We start from the raw sequence: 22,277 nt of genomic DNA, 5'->3' as shown, positions 1-22,277 counted from the left end.
AAATGGTTTTAAATACATTTCTCCCTCTGCTACTGTTTGCACCCTCTAGCGATCGCCTGGCCCTGCTCCAGGTGCGAGGCATCCTGCAGCAGCTGGGTCTGGACAGCACGTGTGACGACAGTATCATCGTGAAGGAGGTGTGTGGCGTGGTCTCACGGAGAGCCGCTCAGATCTGTGGGGCCGGCATGGCTGCCATCGCCGACAAGATCCGGGAGAACCGAGGACTGGAGCAGCTTGACATCACCGTCGGGGTGGATGGGACGCTCTACAAGCTGCACCCACAGTGAGTCAGAGCAGCCTGGAACAACTGATGCACTTGCACTGCACTTCACAAATACCAAGACACTGGTAGTTATATTAAAAGGGGTTGACGTAGTTAACCATAGTCACTATTTCAAATTGTAGGACAGAGAAGGACTAGAGGAAGCAACTGGAAATGTAGTGGAGGATTACATTGCGATTGCCTTTTTTTCCAGTTTGAACTGCCTTTCATTTGAAATGTTTCCTAAGCAACTAAGCAATTTTTTTTCCAGCTGAGTTTCTGGGATCCTTTAAGAACTAATTAGACATAGTTAAGTTTCATTTTAAAACATGATATCTGGTTCTACACTCGGGTAAAGAAATGTGTTTGCAGGCCTTGCTTTCACATAGATTTACACTTTCCTTGTCATTTCGAAATTCCTTCAGGGCCTTCTTTTCTGTCAGTAACCAACAAGCTGCATTCCCCTAATGACTGCCAGGAAGATGCTTTCACCCTGAAAACACTGGTGTGGTGAAATGAACCAACAAGTGATTCTCTAACATGGTGTCTCTCTTTCTTCTTGTAGCTTCTCACTGATCATGCACCAGACAGTGAAGGAGCTGGCTCCCAAGTGCAACGTCAACTTCCTCCTGTCTGAAGACGGCAGTGGAAAGGGAGCGGCTCTGATCACTGCTGTCGCATGTCGACTGAGGGAACAAGAACAGCAAAACAAATAGGAAGAAGCTACTGTAGCGTAACCCCGCACAGGATCCCCCCGGGGCCCTTAAGAATGATCCTGTATTTCCTGAGCACTTTCTTCTTCCACAGAAGTGACTCGGTTATCTGACTGTGTGCAGCGCCAGCACCCTGTATTTTAAAAGTCATGAAGAAGCCTGCGTTTAGATTAAACAACACTTATTTTATCGTATCGAGTTAGTTTTAACATTCTCGTGCATGCACAGACATTCCCTTTAAACAAAAAACGGCAGTCTAGAGCCACCTGCTGGAGTTTTGATGTCAGTGCATGCAGTACTTTGATTTCTCTTTTATTTCTCTTCTGCGTGTTGCACACAATATCAAATGCCGGAGCCATTTCTGTACGTCTCTGTGTATAACATCATATTTACAATCTGCTACCCTCAAAATCGAAACAGGAGGTAACAATTCAAATATCACGGTGTCTACCACAAGACTTTTGCATTTATAGTCACTTCAATTATTGTTGTCAGAATCGTACAGTCCCCAGATACCGGAATTAACCCAGCATATCGTGTTGCTTTTGTGAATTAGGTGTTGTGTTAAATGATGCTGTATTTTTTGTATAAATGGCAGACAGGCTTATTGGAAAAAGCCAGGTGGTTGAACCAGTTCAGTATGCGACAGTGTACTGGGGTTGTATGTTGTGAATAGTTATGTGTGACTACCTGTAGCTTTATATGTCAGAACATATATGATGAATGCATGCCTTATTTGGTGACACAAAGATATAGACTCCATTTACTTTGTACACTGATATAGATGCACTAGTGTTATAAGAGTGATATTTGTGAATACATTAAATTTTATTTGGATGTGCAACAGACCTTCTTTTATGTCTGTGTCTGTAAGCACCTCCCCTTATATTGTGTTTTTCCTTTGTTTGCAGATTTTTCATCATATTTGTGAATTTTTATAATCTATATAGTTTTTCCCATCAGTAAAAAAAAAAATTATTTTGGGTGGGGGAGGGGGGAGGGGGGGGGGGGGGTGGAATTCTGACCAAAGTTTCTCATAAAAAGGGTTAACTGAATTCCTGGAAGAATATACTCTCCAAACATAGCTTTTCGTGGATTTGTAATTGAATGGAAATCAGTATAAAATGCAAATCAAACGAACATACAGGTAAACTGTGTCTTTCCCAGCTATGGATTGTGGGATTGCTGCTGAACAACTTTTGGGTTTAAAAGAAATTATTCTCATTTTAAAAATGTCTTGCCATTGACAGAACTGATTTAAAAAAAAAAAAATTATACATTAAGAAAACTTACCGGTAATATGATAAAAGAACATGATCCATTGTCTTTTAAAGCAATACAAAACCCTCGAAAGGTATGCTCTATGCTGTACCGGGCTTTGCAGTCACTATTGCAGAAACTCACATTTTGATGGATAAAACCCTGAAAATGTATCCCATCCAGTCCTTCTGTATTCGTAGTAAATTGATAATATTTGGGGTAATGCTGCCCTTGTAGATTCAAATCTTGGTAACACTCTACTTTAGGGATCCAATATAAATTGTGTTTGGGAACATGTTTTTAATTATGATTTATCGCAGATTATGATTAGAAATAATTTTACTGAATGGCAATACCTCATCTGCAGCGCCCTGTCTTAGGATGAATTTTCAGCGATGTGCATCAGAAAACATTGATGACAGCCTCATGATAGAACCCACTTATAACCCTTTAAAAAATACATTTTAGAAATCCTTTCTTACAATATAATTTGTCCACTATATTCATAGACTCTCAAGCTGGCGCAGGTTTCTGATTTCCTGTCAGGATACTATATTCTGCCATGCCACCAAAGTGTTTTCTCTAAGGTTGTATCAGTAATTTAAGTGCTTAAAAAAGATTTTAATAAAACAATGGAAAGTGTTTTTTGAGCACTCAGGTGACTGATGTTGCTTACTCGCTACTCCGTTCCGTGTTGGGGTTACTGTGCATATTGATTGTCATCTTTCAGGTTCACAGTCCTCTGCAGCTGTCATCTTCCTTGTGGAACCCCAGCAGGAAGGAGAAGCTTAGATAGGGGCTGAGAATTTGAAATTATAGCCAACCTGACACTACCCTCCTACACAGAATCTGTGTATAACAAGAACCAACAGGGCCTGCAATGCTGCATATTTGAAGTGCACCTGTTCACATCAGTGCCATAACACCTCGCCCCATTGCTAACCTTTCCCACACTTGAAGTCAATAAAGTTTGGGGACACATTTTAGGACTGTGGTATTCAACAGCACTTTCACAGTTCACAGTTTCCAAAAATAAAATAATCTACTGGAGAGACACTACTTTAAAGAAATTATACCTAACAAAATAATTCCAGACATACTACTTCCATTTGTTATGTATGTCTCAGATGCACAGTGTGGATATAAACACATTACATCCATTCATATATTTATTGAAAAACATGACATCTGGTACAAGGTTAAATAAATCTCTGTTTGCAAACCATGCTTTCAGTTAGTGTTGCACTTCCTTGGTCATTGTCCCCATCCCTCAATGGCTTCTTTCCTGTCAATAACCAATTAGCTGCTTCCCGTATTGACTCACATGCTTCCAGCAGCGACATGCTGTGACCCAGTAATGCACTAAGTTTATTTTTCTTTATAAGTGGAGTCACACAAGGGAAACCTGTACAGAACATTTTTTTAAAAGCAAACATTACAACAATCTAACATTTCAAAGTCTAAAAGGTCACTAATATGTTGCTATTTGTATTCAGACACAGTGGACCATATTTTCAAGTTGAGTAGCCCATAAAGAAATTGAACAATTGTTAACTAGTCCTCAGTGGAACCACATTGTTTTTTGCTAGGTATACAGTACAGCTGTGAGGCACTGACTTTTTAATTAATTAATTTATTTTTTTTATTTTATTGTTAGGCGTTTCAATGGGATCTATCAGGAAGTTGTTTTATTATTTATTGAGTCATGCCTTGGGATCGTTTATGATGAAAGGTGTTATATAAAAGTACAAAAATAGAGCCGAACAGCTTGAATATCCTGTATTTAGCTATTGCAGAATTCATCAATAAATGGTAAGCACTGTTTATAGATTCAGTCATATCTTTAGTTTTAATGGTACATCATGTCATGATTCAATGATTTTAATAGCACCTACATGTGGGCCCTTGCCCTCCAAACACATAGATAAGCAGAGCTGGAGAGTCAGAAATCAATTCCAGGGCTTTTAAAGGTGGTATTTATGCATCTTAGCAAACACAATGCTACGTTTATTATTTCTAGATTACATACCATTTTCAGTACTCCTTGGTAACTGATGAGCTTCAAAAACACAACATCAACATGATAAGTTCAACACCATGGTCTTTGGGGGAGTGAAAATGTAGGGCAGTGAAAATCTTAGCAACAAGGAAATAGAATCTGATTACACATCAGATGTTTATGACTATGTGATGTTTTGTTTTTTTTCCAGTATTCTCTACGAATATTTTCCCATTAAAAAATGTTTTTCCAAATACAATTTTTCCATGATGCAGCAATGCAAGATAACTGTATCAGTACTCTTTATCAGGTAATATATATATATATATATATATATATATATATATATATATATATATATATATATATATATATATATATATACATACATATATATAAGGGGTGAAGTTTATTGAGCTTACAAATGAATTCCAGTAAAACCTCTCAGAAGATTCATGCTGTAGCTTACCTTCCAAGTTCCACCATTTGCTGCTTTTCCTATAATGACATGTTTTCCATGTCTTCCTCTTCAAGTTCACAGGAAGTGTAGCATTAAAGTATGTGCCATGTGCAATGGATACATTTTCAATACCAAAAGCTTCAAACAAAATACCACGTATGTGTTCATGTTCCATATAGGATAATATGAAATGAAGACTTGGTAAGTTGTACTAGAATTAGAAATTAAGTTAAATTTTTTTCAGAAGACAATCTGGGGGAAACAGAACACCCTACAGTATCACAGCAATATCTTTTTCATTGCGAGAAATTCTTTTTCTCCTGGTTAACGCACCTAATAAAAACTGTGCAGTCCCCAGGTCATTTATGAGCCATACATAAAGATGGTTATGGAATGAGTCATACAGTAAGTCGAGGAAGAAAACATATTTTATTGTACCGCTTTCACATTAATGATGCCATAGTCCCAGAACCTCCCAGTAAACCAAATTAACCCCATACATCCAGCAGTGCTTGCCATTGCCATGTCAAATACAACACATACAAAAGTGAACTTTTTTGATTACTAGGAGAAGTGCTAAATATTAAATAGTATTGTATTAATTCCCCCATACCTTTTGTTTAACAATGAGATGTTTTTCAGTGAAAGAGAACATATTACAATCCAAACAGATACTAAACATTCTCAGTTGGTTGTTACATTCTGTCAGGTAAAAGAAACATTTTAAAAAATAAATTCTCCATTTTTGAAAATGCTATCAATAAATACAGTCACTGAACATGTGGGAAGACAACATACTGTATGCTTCATACATTCCAAAAATATCAAATCTATATCATTTTCTTTACATTGCCACATCATACACTATGTAAGGAAAGTTTTATATGAAACCAATATTATATACAGGGTGGAGTATTAATGTAATCAGAGCAGTGCTGTGTGTGACCCCTTATAAACGTTTACATATGCACAGTAATTTTGCAGTTTTCCCATGGTTACAGTATACTACACATTTACCATAGTCTACCATATTTTTATTATTGTTTACTATGCCACAATGTCCTTTACACTGCTTACATATGCCTTACCATGCTTCACTATGCTTTATTACACTTTGCTATGCTTTTACTGGGGTCAACTTTTATAAGGGACACACTGCTGATATGGATGCTGACCTCTGCAATGAGATTATTAAAAGCTGTGTAACTACTTGTGCAAATGAGTCTAGCTCTTTTGTACAGTGGTTGAGACTCTTGCTTGGGAGTGAGTGGTTACTGGTTCACGCCCAGCTACAGCCTGTTACATCGGCAGTGAATGAGGACATTCCACAGAATATCTGGAGTACCGGTAAGTAATTAGGCCCTAATGTTTTGTCAACAAGAAACAGGCGGTATACACAACAGACAGTAGTCTAAATGGATAATACCCTTACCCTGAAAAAGTAATTCCAGTCTTCCTACTGGTCATTTTACTGCAGATTCATTAACATTCTGTGAAACCCTTTATGAGCCATTTTGAATTTGAGAACGACATTTCAAAAACATATGCAACTGGTTTCACAGACCCTGATTAGCTCTAGTCTAGGATTACAGGGCGCCGGAGCCCCCCAACCCCCCCTTTTAAAACGGGGGGGGGGGGGGCTTCCGACAAAAGAAACATGCACAGTGGAAAAATGTCACTTGTATACAGGGTCGGCTTTAGGCCTATGCAGCCTATGCGACCGCATAGGGCCCCACGCCTCAAAGGGGCCTCTGCATATTGCTTCCCTTGGTCTTGAATTTGGATGCTCGCTCACATCTCACCAGTGTCAAAGTTTTGTATGTACATCAGGCTACTGTCGCTTTACGGAATTATCCCTCGGACCAGCCCCTCACAAACGTACAAACGTGGGTAAACATTTATTTTTAGGAATCGTGGTGCAGTAGCAGAGTAGAGAGTCTGTTAACAAACTACCCACACTTTACGTTTTGGGAGACTGCACCTCTGTACCCATCGCATGTATTTCTGAAATATACTTGTGCGTGTATTATAATGAGGGTCAAAAAAATGACTTATTTCACAGCATTTTACGTATTTCAAGATATTTTATGATTAAACATGATGTTTATTAAAGCAGAAAAAAATTGCGTTGTCACATTCAAAATTATTATTCAACAAATGTTTCATTTTGGGAGAGGGATACGTCACCCATACATGCAGGCTTACTTTTAATGTGAGATAACGTTTTGTTTTGTTTTTTCAGCGCGAGAAATAGACTACTTTTAAAATGGGAAATACTTGGATACTTGGATAATTAAACAATGGAAAAATAATATTGTGGATGAGGCACCGAAAAAAATCTTCACCGCCACCAAAAAAATAAATAAAACAGGGCAACAAATTACATTATTACTGCAGGAGCCACTCTCCACAGCAAAGCAAAAACACTGACAACTTTAAACTCTGTGGCTTTGATAAACACACATAAAGTCAGAACTAACACCGTGAATGCTGGAAAAAAATATGAACATGTTTATATCAAAGAATGAACGCAGAGAAGCCGACTTTGGGTGTGATAACGAATGCTTATACATTCGTCATCTTGTAAGACTAGTAGAAGACTGTTGAAACGTGTTGAAACATGTTACCATTTCATGTAATTTGTGTCCGAAGCAGTAGGCCGATCAATACAAATGCTGTACGTGGTTATTTTTATTTTTTGTTTGTTTTACAAAACAAGCATTTAATTTGCTTTGAAGTAAATTAAGTTTGTGACTCACTACCCAACATTCAGATAACAAGCTCATTATTATTATTATTATTATTATTATTATTATTATTATTATTATTAATATATATATATTTTTTTTCAAAACAAAATTGCTAATTTTTCCATGATAGTAATGTTATCTATTGTATAGGGGAAACATTTTTTTTGTAAAAGCAGTCAGACTATTACATCTGGCCTTGATTTATCAACACTGTTTTTTTTTTTTTTTTTTTTTTTTTTACAATAGGCGTGCTTGAAATTTAATTCATCCTGCAAATTTATAATTTAATTTAAATGTATGAAAAATAATCCGGTTGATACACCAATTCCCCCATCCCACCCCACCCCACCCCACCCCCCTTTGCCGACCTTGACCCCCCCACTTCTGGAGCTGTTGATTATAGTGCTTTACAAAACATGTGGTAGTCCACAACTAGCTATATAGGGTCTTGGAAACCAGCTTAGTACAATAAAATGTACATTTTTATAGCACATTGAATATTAAGCTTCTATAGACATATTCCCATCTCATAGTAAAAAGAAATGTTGCATATTTATGCTCTAGACATCTTGCAAGCAAACACAAAGGCTGAATTAATAACAGAGAGGCACACCTATGTTCCACATGCAAGTATTTTGACCTTACAGCACAAGCTGTATACCTCTTCAGTATTTTCTTCCCCAGTATAGGTACTTTAAACAGAGAGATCAAAATCCTTTACATAAATAACGTATCCCTAATCGCAGAAACTACACCCAGTGTTGGTTTTAAGCTTTGATGAGCTTCGATGTCGTCTCCTCTTGGTCGACTGAGTTCTGATTGACCACACTGGTCGTTTCGGTGCGGTAACTGCGTGTCATCCTGAAAGTCTTTGTGTGCTGGAGTTCGTACTTGTCCTCCTCTGTCACTGTCACGAACGGGCACCAACGGAATGCCCGTCTGAATCCCGACCGGAATCTGTCGGGGATGAACACAAATCAAAAGGAAGTGGCATTCCGTTTATTATCAACAAGCATCCTTTCTTCTCTTATACTGTGGTAAACCATGGTAAAGCATATATACTGTATATGTTGAAATGATTATTTATTAAATAAAATAAAGCAAAGATAAGAAAAGCACAGATTAACACTGGGGCATTGGGGTTGCCTGTGAGTCTGAGACAGGTGCGTTTGGGGGGTAGGGCTTAGCCATGCTTCTGAGCTCCTGGCTCACCAGAATTAACTTTCAATACTGTTTTGCAATAATAAAAAAGCTGCATGTTTGCAGTTTGTAGAATGTACAGTACTGTGCAAAAGTTTTAGGCAGGTGTGAAAAAATGCTGTAAAGTAAGAATGCTTTCAAAAATAGACATGTTAATAGATTATATTTATCAATTAACTAAATGCAAAGTGAGTGAACAGAAGAAAAATCTAAATCAAATCCATATTTGGTGTGACCACCCTTTGCCTTCAAAACAGCATCAATTCTTCTAGGTACACACTTGCACAAAGTCAGGGATTTTGTAGGCATATAGTCAGGTGTATGATTAAACAATTATACCAAACAGGTGCTAATGCTCATCAATTCAATATGTAGGTTGAAACACAATCATTAACTGAAACAGAAACAGCTGTGTAGGAGGAATAAAACTGGGTGCGGAACAGCCAAACTCAGCTAACAAGGTGAGGTTGCTGAAGACAGTTTACTGTCAAAAGTCATACACCATGGCAAGACTGAGCACAGCAACAAGACACAAGGTAGTTATACTGCATCAGCAAGGTCTCTCCCAGGCAGAAATTTCAAGGCAGACAGGGGTTTCCAGATGTGCTGTCCAAGCTCTTTTGAAGAAGCACAAAGAAACGGGCAACGTTGAGGACCATAGACGCAGTGGTCGGCCAAGGAAACTTACTGCAGCAGATGAAAGACACATCATGCTTACTTCCCTTTGCAATCGGAAGATGTCCAGCAGTGCCATCAGCTCAGAATTGGCAGAAAACAGTGGGACCCTGGTACACCCATCTACTGTCCGGAGAAGTCTGGTCAGAAGTGGCCTTCATGGAAGACTTGCGGCCAAAAAGCCATACCTCCGACGTGGAAACAAGGCCAAGCGACTCAACTATGCACGAAAACACAGGAACTGGGATGCAGAAAAATGGCAGCAGGTGCTCTGGACTGATGAGTCAAAATTTGAAATATCTGGCTGTAGCAGAAGGCAGTTTGTTCGCCAAAGGGCTGGAGAGCGGTACACGAATGAGTGTCTGCAAGCAACAGTGAAGCATGGTGGAGGTTCCTTGCAAATTTGGGGCTGCATTTCTGCAAATGGAGTTGGGGATTTGGTCAGAATTAATGGTCTCCTCAATGCTGAGAAGTACAGGCAGATACTTATCCATCATGCAATACCATCAGGGAGGCATCTGATTGGCCCCAAATTTATTCTGCAGCATGACAACAACCCCAAACATACAGCGAAAGTCACTAAGAACTATCTTCAGCGTAAAGAAGAACAAGGAGTCCTGGAAGTGATGGTATGGCCCCCACAGAGCCCTGATCTCAACATCATCGAGTCTGTCTGGGATTACATGTAGAGAGAGAAGCAACTGAGGCTGCCTAAATCCACAGAAGAACTGTGGTTAGTTCTCCAAGATGTTTGGGCCAACCTACCTGCCGAGTTCCTTCAAAAACTGTGTGCAAGTGTACCTAGAAGAATTGATGCTGTTTTGAAGGCAAAGGGTGGTCACACCAAATATTGATTTGATGTAAATTTGTCTTCTGTTCACTCACTTTGCATTTTGTTAATTGATAAATATAACCTATTAACATGTCTATTTTTGAAAGCATTCTTACTTTACAGCATTTTTTCACACCTGCCTAAAACTTTTGCACAGTACTGTATGTTCATGCAAGCTCTGTGTAACTTTGCTTGCCCTGTAAGATCAAACATTTCACAATGATAAAGATCATCCTCTGATTTGTGTCAATGGGCTATGTGACATGGTAGCTATGGCGATATATCACGACATTACCTATGTTCTCTTTAAATGCAGTGTTCTTTTGGATACCAATGACACAATCATACTAACGCTCAAACCTTGGTTCACACAATAACAACCCCTGATTGGCATACCTTTGATTAAGGCAGTAGTAGATGATGGGGTTGTACATTGTGGAGCTCATGGCCAGCCAGAAGATGGCCAGGTACACCTGCTGGATGTATTTCTGCTTGTAGATGTCGCTGTTGAAGCTTCCCAGCATAAAGTAGACATGGAAAGGTAGCCAGCACAAGGCAAACGTCACCACGACAACAATCATCATTTTGACAACCTGTGAAATGGCAGAATAAAAGTGAGGTATTAGAGGCCACACAGGTCATTCTGCTTTCCCATTATTGTTGCTGGATAGTTGGACACAACACACAGATTATATCGGTTTAGTGGATCCCAACACATTATTTGACCACATAAAGGTAAAGTGTCTTTATTGTTGGGAATTTTGCCTACAAGTGACAACCAGAAATGAAATATTTACTAATGAAGTTTCACCTTTAATGGAACTACCATAGGTTATATTTGCAGATGTGCACAGTCTATTGCATCATTGCATCAATCAATTAATTTGCAGTTTAGAAAGTGGGGTTGAAAACCTGGCCTGTTTTGAAGTGTATGATATATCAAAAAATGTACATCAGAAATTTCCATATGGGATAGAGCCTTGTCCTTTGCATGTATTGCATTTTCTAATTTACTTAAATTCTATATTTTTTTCTGTCTCAAAGAAATTCAAAACTGCTTTTCAAAGTTGTAATTAACAGTCTGAACTTTTTCAGATTTGGATATTTGGTTTCCAGAGCCCCAACCTTGCGTTTTGCTTGGATCTGATTCTGATAGTGCTCGGATGAGGCACCCGGGATTTCACCTCCCCAGAGCGTCACTCCCACAATGCTGTATGTGACCAACATCACCAGCAGGGGCAGCAGATAGATCAGGATTATTACAGCAATCTGATACCTGGAACAGAACAGAACAAATACAGTGAAACCAACAGAGGCATGATGTTCACAGCACTGTTATACACCCCATTTGGTCACGACTTTTAATTGAAACTTTTAGACATTTTAAAACAGTTTGTGTGAACTCTATGGAGTCCGATAAGTTGCCCTTCCAAAAAAATAAACATATATGCATTCGGGGTGTAGTGCTGGGGGTCGTGGGGTAGCAGTGCTGCCCCACTTCTCTTGGGCAGGGAGATTAATATGCCATTTTACAGATCAACACAAGTAGGGATGTGAATGGCCACCAAACAATGGGGTGATGATAACAAAAAGTCATGCAACCAGTGTTGCATATCATGCCCTGAGAACTTCAGTCACTCATGCCAGGAATACAGAATAACTTTGTAGTTTTTTAATGTTGACCTGCATAATCAGGCCCACTTTGGGTTGTATTGCACAAACGCGAATGTTCACTTTCAGAGATTCTGGAAATTTGACCCATTTTAACAGCACTAACTGTTTCTATATACAGTAAATAGTAATGGATAATTATGCTGGCACAGTTTGGAGAAAACAATGAACAAGACACAATTCAGGCTAACTTGTTCACCCATTTCATTCATAACCTTGGAAGCTCTTATGGGAGTACTATTTCACTATTTCATTTTTTAACTTAGCCCCATTTGTATTAATATCACATTTCGTGTATCCTTTTCCAATGTTTCATGTTTTGTCATTTCTTCAGTGCTCAAATATTTAACCCTAGTTTTTCTCCCACATTTGTCAGACTACCCAATTACGTTCCTTCACCACAGGAATTCCCCACAACAGCTATCCTCTGATCCCACAACTAACTCAACAATCTCTTTACACCCAGAATGGCCAGTGAATGGCCAGTAGGATCAGCTTTAGTGCGGTAAGGAGAAACAGTCCTTTCTGATTTGTCTCCCTAGCCCATGGAAGCACCAGAGCCAATGCTCCCTATGGAAACCCCAGTGAACATTGGTAACTTGGCACAGCAACGATTGTAAACCTGCACTCCCCTGACTGTATGATTCGCCTTGTATGGCTGCCGTGACTTTACCAGAGACACATGTAACATATTTTCATATAGATATCGTATAGTTGGGTATCACTTTTCCTGCTATGACATTACAAATTCAAATTTCTGAACAGATTCAGTAATAGAGTGATAATCAATCAAACTGCAGTATACAGTAGTGCCCATTAATACTGACTCACTGTGTTTTCAATTATTTAGCTGTCTGGATGTATTTGGAACTAAATGATTAAATACCCAAACTGCACAAGATGACATCACAAACAAAAAGCTCAAAAGAAGCTGCTAATGAGAGTCATTACCCCTTGCTATGGCTTCCAATGAGTCTGGAGGCACAGGTGGAAGTACTCACGTTAGCTGATGTTTACCGCCAAAGTCGCCAGGCCAGTCCACCAGGCAGATCGTCCGTGTGTCGTAGACAATCGTTTTGGCATAGTAGCACTGTGGGAAGGTGAGCGAGAACGCCACGAGCCAAATCACCGCAATCATTACCTTGGTGATGGTGGACGACAGCCTGGGCTTTAGAGGGTGGATAATAGCCATGTACCTGAAACAGAGAGCCAAGAACAACTTAAAACCTGACAAGACATCACAGGATGCCCAAACATTTAAGCAATATTTTTTTTGTGATTAATAATTTGTTTTTACTTTGCAAACAAATATACCAAGCTATATATAGACAAAAGAGAGCATTATAAGGTTGCTGGAGTTTAGATGAAGCCCAGGAAGGGAGTCAACCTTTTAGAGGTCCTGGAAGTCATGTAACCCTTCCATGCATGGCAACCTCATATAGGGACGGATAAAGAAACTCTCTTCTAATCTTTATATGGGGAAATATGGAGTCGCAAAGGCATCATACCCTCATATGAGCTGGATAACTGTTTGGGTAATGCTGAGTTTTTGTTCAATGCACACCTTGTGGTTATATATTATATTATACAGCACCTTTCATAGTTGACCACCATCACAAAGCACTTTACAAGATAGTGAGATACATTAAATACAAGGCTAGGATGTAAATGGAACCAATTCTTAATATGTCAAAACACTGAAACAAGCTTGAAACTACGATAATTAATTAGCATTGCTGTGGCTTTTAATGTTCCTGTGCACAAGAATGAATGTATCTATTCATCTGACGCACAGGTAACAGCGACAACACAAACGCAGTTATACATTTTGTATCAAGTTCAAGAACAAAACTAGCTTATCAAATGCCGGCTGCTATAAATACTTGCAATACATACATCAGCTTTGTGATTGCACACTTTATCAGCAGCTGATATACTCTTTTAAAGTCTGTTCTTTTGTGAATGTGGGCCATTGTGATAAGTTCACAGAGGTCCTTCAATAAGAGACTTTGATTTGCCAAATAAACACCATCATACTGCACTTATAGATTATCTTTCACTTTAAAAAATGAAGTGGATTTAAGCAACTAGTTCAGTTTGTAATGGTATTTGTATCTATTGATTTTGTTCCACTTTAATATAGTTCTCATGAAGTTGAGGTACTGTATAATTCAACTGGCTACTAGTGGTAGCAATGAAGAGTCATCTAGTCCACTAATCAAATAGAAAAGTGACAGTAGCCCTCAGAAACATGTCAATTGGTTGTGAAGTAATTGTGAAGCGTACGGTTTCAGATGGATGGAAGAGGAGTTGCAGTTGCAATCCATGAACATATAAATGACATTCAAAAAATTCCAAGCCATTTTAAAATCTAGTGCACAAGCAGCAAAGTGTTATGGAACGGTATGTTTGCAGAGAGAACACCAGACATTATCAAAGACACGATTTATACAACCTATTCGACTATTTTCACCTCAAATTAGTAGCCGTTCTGCCCCTTCTGGCTGATGTAATTGAAACATTCCTTTACAAATACAGTAAAACTCAATTAATATAACTTCTATTAATGCTACCCTCCGCTTATTATCAGCAGATTATTACCACTTTGAAATGTACCGAACAGAATGGGAATGGCGATAATATTGCTTACAGTAGATTTTTGTCACAGTTCAGTTACTGTATAAACAGTCATCAACATCAATCATTTTAATATGTATCATACCAACCCACTCTAAGGCTTTAGGCCAGAGGTCTCCAACCCTGGTCCTGGAGAGCTACAGGGTCTCCTGGTTTTCGTTTCATCTGAGCTTCCATTTACTTAATTGCACCAATTATTGGCTGAATTAGTCAAGATTAACAGGTGTTCCAGATCTTTAGCCATTGATGACATAGACAGCTATAAAACTTGCAGGATTGGAGCTCTCCAGGACCAGGATTGGAGACCTCTGCTTTAGGCCATAGACTAAGGCAGGGGTAGGTAACCTCGGCTCTTCCAACCATTCCACTGCAGGCTTTGTTCCAACCAGACCCTTAATTATTTAATTCAAACTGTACTAAGGCATCCTGGACTAAGGCATCACAACCCCTCAATCAATCAATCAATCAATCAATCAATCAATCAATCAATTCCTTTATTTAACTAGGTTAGAAACCAATTCCAAACTAGAGCAAAGGAAACATTAGCATCAATCATAAACAAATAACATTGATGTAACATTTAATGCATTACATACAGTACAATACATTACCGCATATCACCAAAAGTAAAACAATACAATCCAGCCCGTTCAATGCAGATTTAACAATCACAAGTAACAGTCAGTTGCGGATGCAGATTATGACCAAAACGGTTAATAGAAACCAAATTAGTCAAAGTCAAATCCCTCAGTAAAACATTCCAACGATCTGCTGCTGCGCATTCAACGAGTGCCCGACGGAAAATAGACCAAACCCTCGGAACTGACAACTTTATAAACGCATCAGATCTAAGCCGATAGTTTGAAGAAAAAGTCAGTCAATTCTGGAGATAAGCTGGAACTTCCTTGAAGGCCTTCCAGCTATTTTAGGTGTCTGCAGTAGGGGTGTCAAACTCAGCTCCTGGAGGGCCGCAGTGTCTTCTGGCTTTCGTGCCACCCGAGCTCTCAATTACTTCATTGGTCTAAATTATTTGATTAATCGGACAAATTTAACACTTCTTTCCAGGCCTCTAAATGTTTTTTTTTTTGTTTCTAGGATACGATTCAAAATACAACAGGGAATAATATTCAAGTATTCAAACACTGCTTGAAATTTATTTAGAAAAATGACCAAGTTAGAATTCATCCATATAAGAATTTATAGACTGTCAATGCATAAATGTCATAGTAGGGCTGCCTGCATATACAGTACAATCAAAGGACATGTTTAGGCAGCTCTTAAGTGGTCGTTATAAGCATGTCTGACTGTATCTTCCCTTATAAACATTTACCACAGTAAACATACACAGCACTTTTGCAGTTTTTCCTGTGATTTCCCCATGGTTATGCTATGCATTTAACATAATTCCCCATACCTTTATTGGCATTAGAATGCTTTCACTGTACTTCATTGTACTTTGCCATGCTTTTATTATAAGAAACTTATGAATCAACCAAAACAATGGTAACCCATTCCATACATCCACCACTCTCTGTGTGAATACTGTGTGAGACTCCTACCCTCTGTCCTCAGTCCACTTAACTTCCAGATGTGTTCTGTGATCCTGGACTCTGTGTCAAGTTTATTAATAGATTCTAGGGTTTTGTTTTCAGTTACCTCAACCTATCCTCATAACACAGTCATTAGCCCTGGGTTTAGACTAATGGTTCTTCTCTAAACTTCTCTCTCAGAAGTTTTTTTTGAATGACACTCCCCAGGTATGCAGCATTAAAGAAAAGTTGCGTTTCCTTATTGGAAATGTTTTACAGCCACCATCTGACCATCTTTGATAGAGGGCTGCTAGTATACGCTCTGTTGGCAGTTGTTTCCATATCCAATACTGCACAAATTACTGTTTTATAAGGAACTGTTTCAAGAGCTGCTGATTCCCATCTCCGTGAAGAAACTACAGTCAGTAATCATTGAGGAATGGTCATGTATCTTCTCAGAACAATTTCAAAATGGTGCAGGCCTGTGACATTGTGTCAGGGTGGCCCTCACCCTATTGACAGTGTTATGGCAAGTGGTTTTTGTTTTTCAGAGCCTGTATTTGCTATGCTGGGTACAGGATGGTCATGTACAGTGCACTGTGAGTACAGTATCAGCCTGTACTTGGTTTTACAAACACACAATCGGACTGGTCATTTGCCAGCTTTGCAGCCTAGCACACTTAGCATGCTTAATGTGACGGCACATTATCAGGTGTACTTTTTAGCGACAGTACTTCAAAGCTAATTAAGTCTATCTCCCAGTATAACAGTTGATAAGCCCCTGATAATAAGGCGGTGTTTATCAACCCTGATAGCTCACTTTTTGTTTTCATCCATGAGCTCTGTATTTCACCTGTTTCCTTAAACCATTGTTTAAAAATGTCCTGAAAGCCAACTTGTTAAAAAACAACTGCAGTCAGCAATGAAAAGCCATCAGTGTCATGAAAATGTAAATCACCAGGACCTACATAGACTACGTCTCCATCTACCACTGGGATTGAATTGAATGCGATTTGAAATCAGACTTGTCCATTTCCATCAGAAGCAGACAGAGATGAAATCAATTTCAATTGAGACTCTGTTAGTCCCAGTTAGTCCCTGGCAGAACTCAATCTCTCCAATTTAGGGACAGTGGTAAAGCTGGTTTGAAGTTTGATATTCATTTGATATTTGGAATCATATCACTTAGTCTTTTCAATCCAACTTTATTGTGAAGCTGACCGAGAATATTTTCACAACCTGTGCTTTACCTGTGAATCCTATAAATAATTTGTGTAAATCAATATAATATCACATATACGCCAACATCAAACAAATGAATGGGCTAGCTTGATTTTAGCAACTATATCACCTACCTTTTCAAAGAAACTTTAATGTGAAGCTGACCAGTTGTGAATTTTTTCTAATATAACTTTGCCAATATCAAATGAATATAATACTTCAAACTAACTTTACCACGGTGAGTTAGGGTTTAGGTTAGGGTAATTTAATGAAATGTTACACAACTACATCATAATATCTTATAATATTGTCATTATCAGTAATTATCTGGTTAATATAAATTGTTTACTTGATCACTTATTAAAAAAACATTTTATTGTGGAAACTTTGTAAAAACAAATCAATAATAAAAAAAAAACTATTCCATGCTGCATCATTTAAACTGAGCAGAACATTATGATTGATTGTTTGGCATTGTTTTTATGGTAGAGTTTGTCTTTTAGTATTTCACATGGGTGCTAATAATTATTTCACTTGTGCCCTGCTATGAATTACATATGCAATGACTTATCCACCAGTTATGAAATATATATGAGCCATAAGCAGTACATTTAATCAATTTGTACCTCAGGATTCATGATTGGGTCTTTGAAGTTGCCCTTATAAAAATGTAACATAGGAAAAGATGATAAAGTGTATGCATACTGAAAGCATGTTAAAGCATAGGAAAGCACATAGAGCTATGGTAAGGAACATAACAATACAAATAAAGCATGGCAAACCATGTGACAATTCCTAATCTCACTGATTTTTCTTGGACATCCTTTCACTATTAATGATATCACGTTTTAAAATGAATATATTATGAATAATAATAAGTTGTTTTATTGAAGGTAATAAATGCATCCATATTACATACCGTAGTTAATTTTTTTCCATCAGTCATTTTTGTTAAACTGGCTATTAATTTCATTCTTCGACAGCTTCATTAATTACCGTTACTCATTTCATAGGCCTGTACAAATGTCGCAAGTGAAACTATTGCAGTTTACAGTTGGATCATTTAAGCTCTACTAAAGCTGAGGAAGTGAAAGGGAAATATAAAGACTTTTTTTTTTTAAATCGTATCGGGCACTATCTTTTAAATACGCGTTCTACTCGATTACACAGCGAAACGCAAACTTAATTTAAAGTAACTTAATATTTATCCCTTCTGAAGAAATAGCTCCAGGTAAATACAAGTATGCATGCACGAAAATGCATGCTGTACCCTACCTAATTCTGGTGTTTGGTAACTTTAATAAACACATGACATCACCTGTTCAAAAATACTATTGAATATTTAGCGTAAGGAAGATGAGGTCACATTTACACATTCAATATTTGACCTTACATAGAAAACTACAAGAGTAAATGACCATGTACAAGTAAACAAAGAAACAAAAATGTTTTGCATCTGAGCTTTGACAGAGGCCTGTATTATTGCTGCATATCTGGCTATAGTGACACAGACGGTAAACAAATAAACAAAAAGGTCAATCATGTTTTAAAAGATGGGTTTAGTTACACTACCGCTTCTAATTCTCAGACACATTACGCTTTTTTATTGAACATTGTACCTGCCGTGCCTTATATTACCAACAGGGGACAGCGTTTGACGCGAATTGGACATTCTACGGCGATTGGAAAGACCAGAAAATAGACAGGCCTATCAGTATAATGACCCTGCATTTTACAGTTCATAACTTAGACGAGGAACGACGAATCTTGTTTACTATAAAAGTGATTCATGGCAATAAAGCCACTGCAGAGAATGCTTGAAAAACAAAGCATTTTAATACCAATGAATGAATGAATGAATGAATGAATGAATAATCCGTTGGAACAATCTGATTCCCAGTAGTAGGATAGCTGTTGATTATTAATAGGACGAGTCAAGAGTTCGTGCCATGGTTATACCAATAATTAATTTAAATTAATCACAGTAGCAGCCGCCTAGTAGCTCATAAAAGTCGTAATTGGCCAGCTGACATAACAAAGTCGATACTAGACAAGTTAGTCTCAAACAGGAGTATTCAATATTGGTGGCACCGTAATGGCTATACACAGTATTTAGAAACTCATTGTTTAGGTTATGCTCGTTGTATAGAAACCTACATCATATTAACAAAACGTGGTCACATAGAAAACGACCCTGTTTTTAAAGACTTTACCATTGCAATACAAACGCGAACCTGTACAAGGTGGAGCTTCTATTTTTTATTCGTTTTTGCTCTCTCCACCCAGCAGAACGCCAAGAACTTCAAGTAAATTAATGTTGTTAATTTTGCTGCTACAGAAATACTGAGATATAAAGATTCGTGTTTGGTTGCTTTACAGAATATTACACTTTTGTGCTTTTCCGTCATCGTTTAAAACAAAACTTATTGTTCATGTTCCCTTATCTTCACCTTGATCTCTGTACAGCTGCAGTCTGTTTGCGCATCTCCCCAACACATCAGGCTGCTGTTTTTGATCACCCATATAATATTCAACAATATATAGGGGCATCTATTCAAAGCGTTTACTAGTCTGTAATTCACTTTTTTTTTTAATAAACTTCAACGTTAAAGTTAAAACAATTTGAAAAAAAACTTGTATTATTATTATTATTATTATTATTATTATTATTATTATTATTATTATTATTATTATTATTATTATTATTATTTTGTTTACTCTCTAAATGTGTCCATTTGCAATATTTTCTTTCTGTAAATTTACAAACATTTAGTGCAATAAATAAATAAGTAAAGAAAGAAAGAAAAAGTTTGTTAAGGCTGGTACTTTTGAAATGTTACATACATACTATATATATATTTACAGTGTTAATTACTTAGCATAGTTCTTTGGTTTTATTTTTGTATACTATAGTAACAGGTGTTTTATGCTTTATTTTGTATTTATTTGTTTATTTTTATTATTTATTTAATGTAAGATACTTAAGTTACCCAATTAACCCCTGTCAGATGTATCACTTCTGTGCGTAGCCATGCCGATACTTCTGTGAGTACCTGTATGCAATTACCGGTACAATAGCTACAGTAAAACAAACAGATCTCAGTTCTGACTGGACACTAAAAACGCCCCGCTAGACATTATAGAAATTAACATTTGCTTTTTGCAGTATTAAATACATTGATGCCTACAAAAGTTTAAGATCAAATATTTAATAAAAAGGATTTGTGGATTCACTTCACTGTTAAAACTATTTAAGACGAGTAAACTTACTTGTCAGTCAGGTAAAAGCCTGCTTGTAACATGGAATGTATAGAGGTTGGTTTAGTCTAGTGTCTGAAAGGGAGACACGCATTGAGATTGCCGCTTACCTGTCAATAGCGATAGCCGTCATGGAGCATATGCTTGAAAAGATAGCTGTGATGGGAAAGGAATTGATGAATCTGCAAAACCCAACCCCGAAGTACCAGTCGTTGTGGATAGCATAGACGAAATTGAACACAGTGTTGAAGACAGCCATCGAAGCATCAGAGAACGCCAGGTTGACAATTAAATAATTGGTGACCGTCCGCATCCTCTTATGAGCAAGGATGATCCAAATGACAGTGACATTGCCGATCACTGAGATCATCACGATCAGGGCATAAGCGATAGCCCAAAGCGTCACCTGCCATGTCGGCTGGACGAACTGATTGACAATCGTCTCGTTTCTCGCCTCCTCTTCGAAAAAAGAGGAATTCGGTTTTAACTGCAGTAAGGTGGATACAGTTGGATCCATCTCCGTTTTAAGAAAAATCACCAAATCAAAGTCGTTGTAAGTCTTTTGCACAATTGAATCTATCAAGCCAGGACTACCTGAATTAAAATACTATAACTACTACTACTACTAATAATAATAATAAAATAATAATAATATCCAGTTTGTCAAAAGTCAAAGACAACATAAGCCCACAAGTTCAAGGAGCGTGACATCCATTACCAGTGAGAAGTACTGCGGTTTTTAGTTCTCAAAGCAATTGAACCAACTTTCACCATGCAAGTGGTTCTCACAAAGCTTTGCATTGCATGGCGCAGAGCACTGAGTTGCATACACAGAGCACAGCCGCTCACTGCAGCGGCACCGCTTTACTGGGGAGCTCCTTTCCAGACTCGCTTGGTCGTCCTGTCTGATGGATTTTAAGCCAGTCCTGCCGGGGAGGAGCAGAGGTGTGATGAAGGAGGAGAAACATAAAAAATGCAATCAACCATGCTGAAGTCAACAGCCCTTCTGACAGCAATGCTAACAGTGTCACCGTGTTCTTTAATATACAGCACACACAAATTACCAAATTAAACACAGCACTAATATGTATATTTATTCGTGTCCTAAAATTTAGTTTGCCTCTATTTAAAAAAAAAAAAGAAATAGCCTACTGTTAAAGACACCATAGTTTTCTAATATATTATAGGATTGACTGTATTATATCTTTTTTATGGTAAGTTGAATTAAGTTTAAGGTTATGAGAATGAAACATGTAAGGTTTAGCTAATTGTATTTTTTTGTTTGTATTTCTACCATAATTTACTTTAATTAGTTCCCACTGATTTACCATGCTTGTCTATTATTCTAGAAATCAATGCCTTAAAAAAAACCAATATATATATATATATATATATATATATATATATATATATATATATATATATATATATATATCATGATTTCCATTACATGAGAGTAGATGTTAAAACTTCATGCTGATTTGAACTCGGCTCTCGCCAAGATAAGCACCAACTAAACATAGGTGTCTCCATCCATTTGCGCTTCCTTCAATATGATGATGTAGATATCCTTCTGTCTGGTGTTGATGGCTGAAGTGTAATGCTGGCTCCAGGGATCAGCTTATTTTGCCTCCCTAGCGCATCAGCACACACAATGGCTGCGATGCTGGCTCCGGGGATCAACCACAGTGCGGCCTCCCCAGCGCATCAGCATGACAACCGTCTGGATTGAGCTAAATAGCCAAAAAATGAGAATATTTACGGTCTAAGTAGGACTTCCTATATTCAGAATTGTGTTAAAATCCCTAGG

General features: G+C 37.8%; 2 protein-coding genes across 2 annotated transcripts in view; one reads left to right on the top strand and one right to left on the bottom strand.

Annotated features, from left to right (window-relative positions):
- The window catches only part of hk1 (hexokinase 1), a 36,518-nt gene extending 34,657 nt beyond the window's left edge, over positions 1-1,861 (top strand). Inside the window, exons 17-18 of the mRNA XM_034030110.3 lie at positions 50-283; positions 828-1,861. Coding sequence (XP_033886001.2) covers positions 50-283; positions 828-978 — 385 coding nt within the window. The 3' untranslated portion in view covers positions 979-1,861. The remainder of the gene's footprint in view (positions 1-49; positions 284-827) is intronic.
- Positions 1,862-7,812: 5,951 nt separating this feature from the next.
- tacr2 (tachykinin receptor 2) lies at positions 7,813-21,352 on the bottom strand. Its single transcript, XM_034031715.3, has 5 exons — positions 20,578-21,352; positions 12,824-13,018; positions 11,277-11,427; positions 10,548-10,744; positions 7,813-8,401 (listed from the first exon to the last, which is right to left on the bottom strand). The coding sequence occupies exons 1-5, from the start codon at positions 20,982-20,984 to the stop codon at positions 8,212-8,214; spliced, it is 1,140 nt and encodes a 379-aa protein (XP_033887606.3). The 5' UTR covers positions 20,985-21,352; the 3' UTR covers positions 7,813-8,211.
- Positions 21,353-22,277: the final 925 nt, after the last annotated feature.

The sequence above is a fragment of the Acipenser ruthenus genome, chromosome 13 (assembly GCF_902713425.1).
Source record: "Acipenser ruthenus chromosome 13, fAciRut3.2 maternal haplotype, whole genome shotgun sequence".
NCBI lineage: Eukaryota > Metazoa > Chordata > Actinopteri > Acipenseriformes > Acipenseridae > Acipenser > Acipenser ruthenus.
Note: the sequence above shows the minus strand (reverse complement) of the source record. Positions and strands in the feature narration are given on the sequence as shown.

Excerpts from the sequence above, each read along its gene's own strand:
- tacr2 (XM_034031715.3), bottom strand. The coding sequence starts at position 20,984 with ATGGATCCAACTGTATCCACCTTACTGCAGTTAAAACCGAATTCCTCT. Across the intron at positions 11,428-12,823 it reads GGCGGTAAACATCAGCTAAC|GTATCAGATTGCTGTAATAA; the intron begins GTGAGTACTTCC and ends GTTCTGTTCCAG. Across the intron at positions 8,402-10,547 it reads TACTACTGCCTTAATCAAAG|ATTCCGGTCGGGATTCAGAC; the intron begins GTATGCCAATCA and ends CATCCCCGACAG.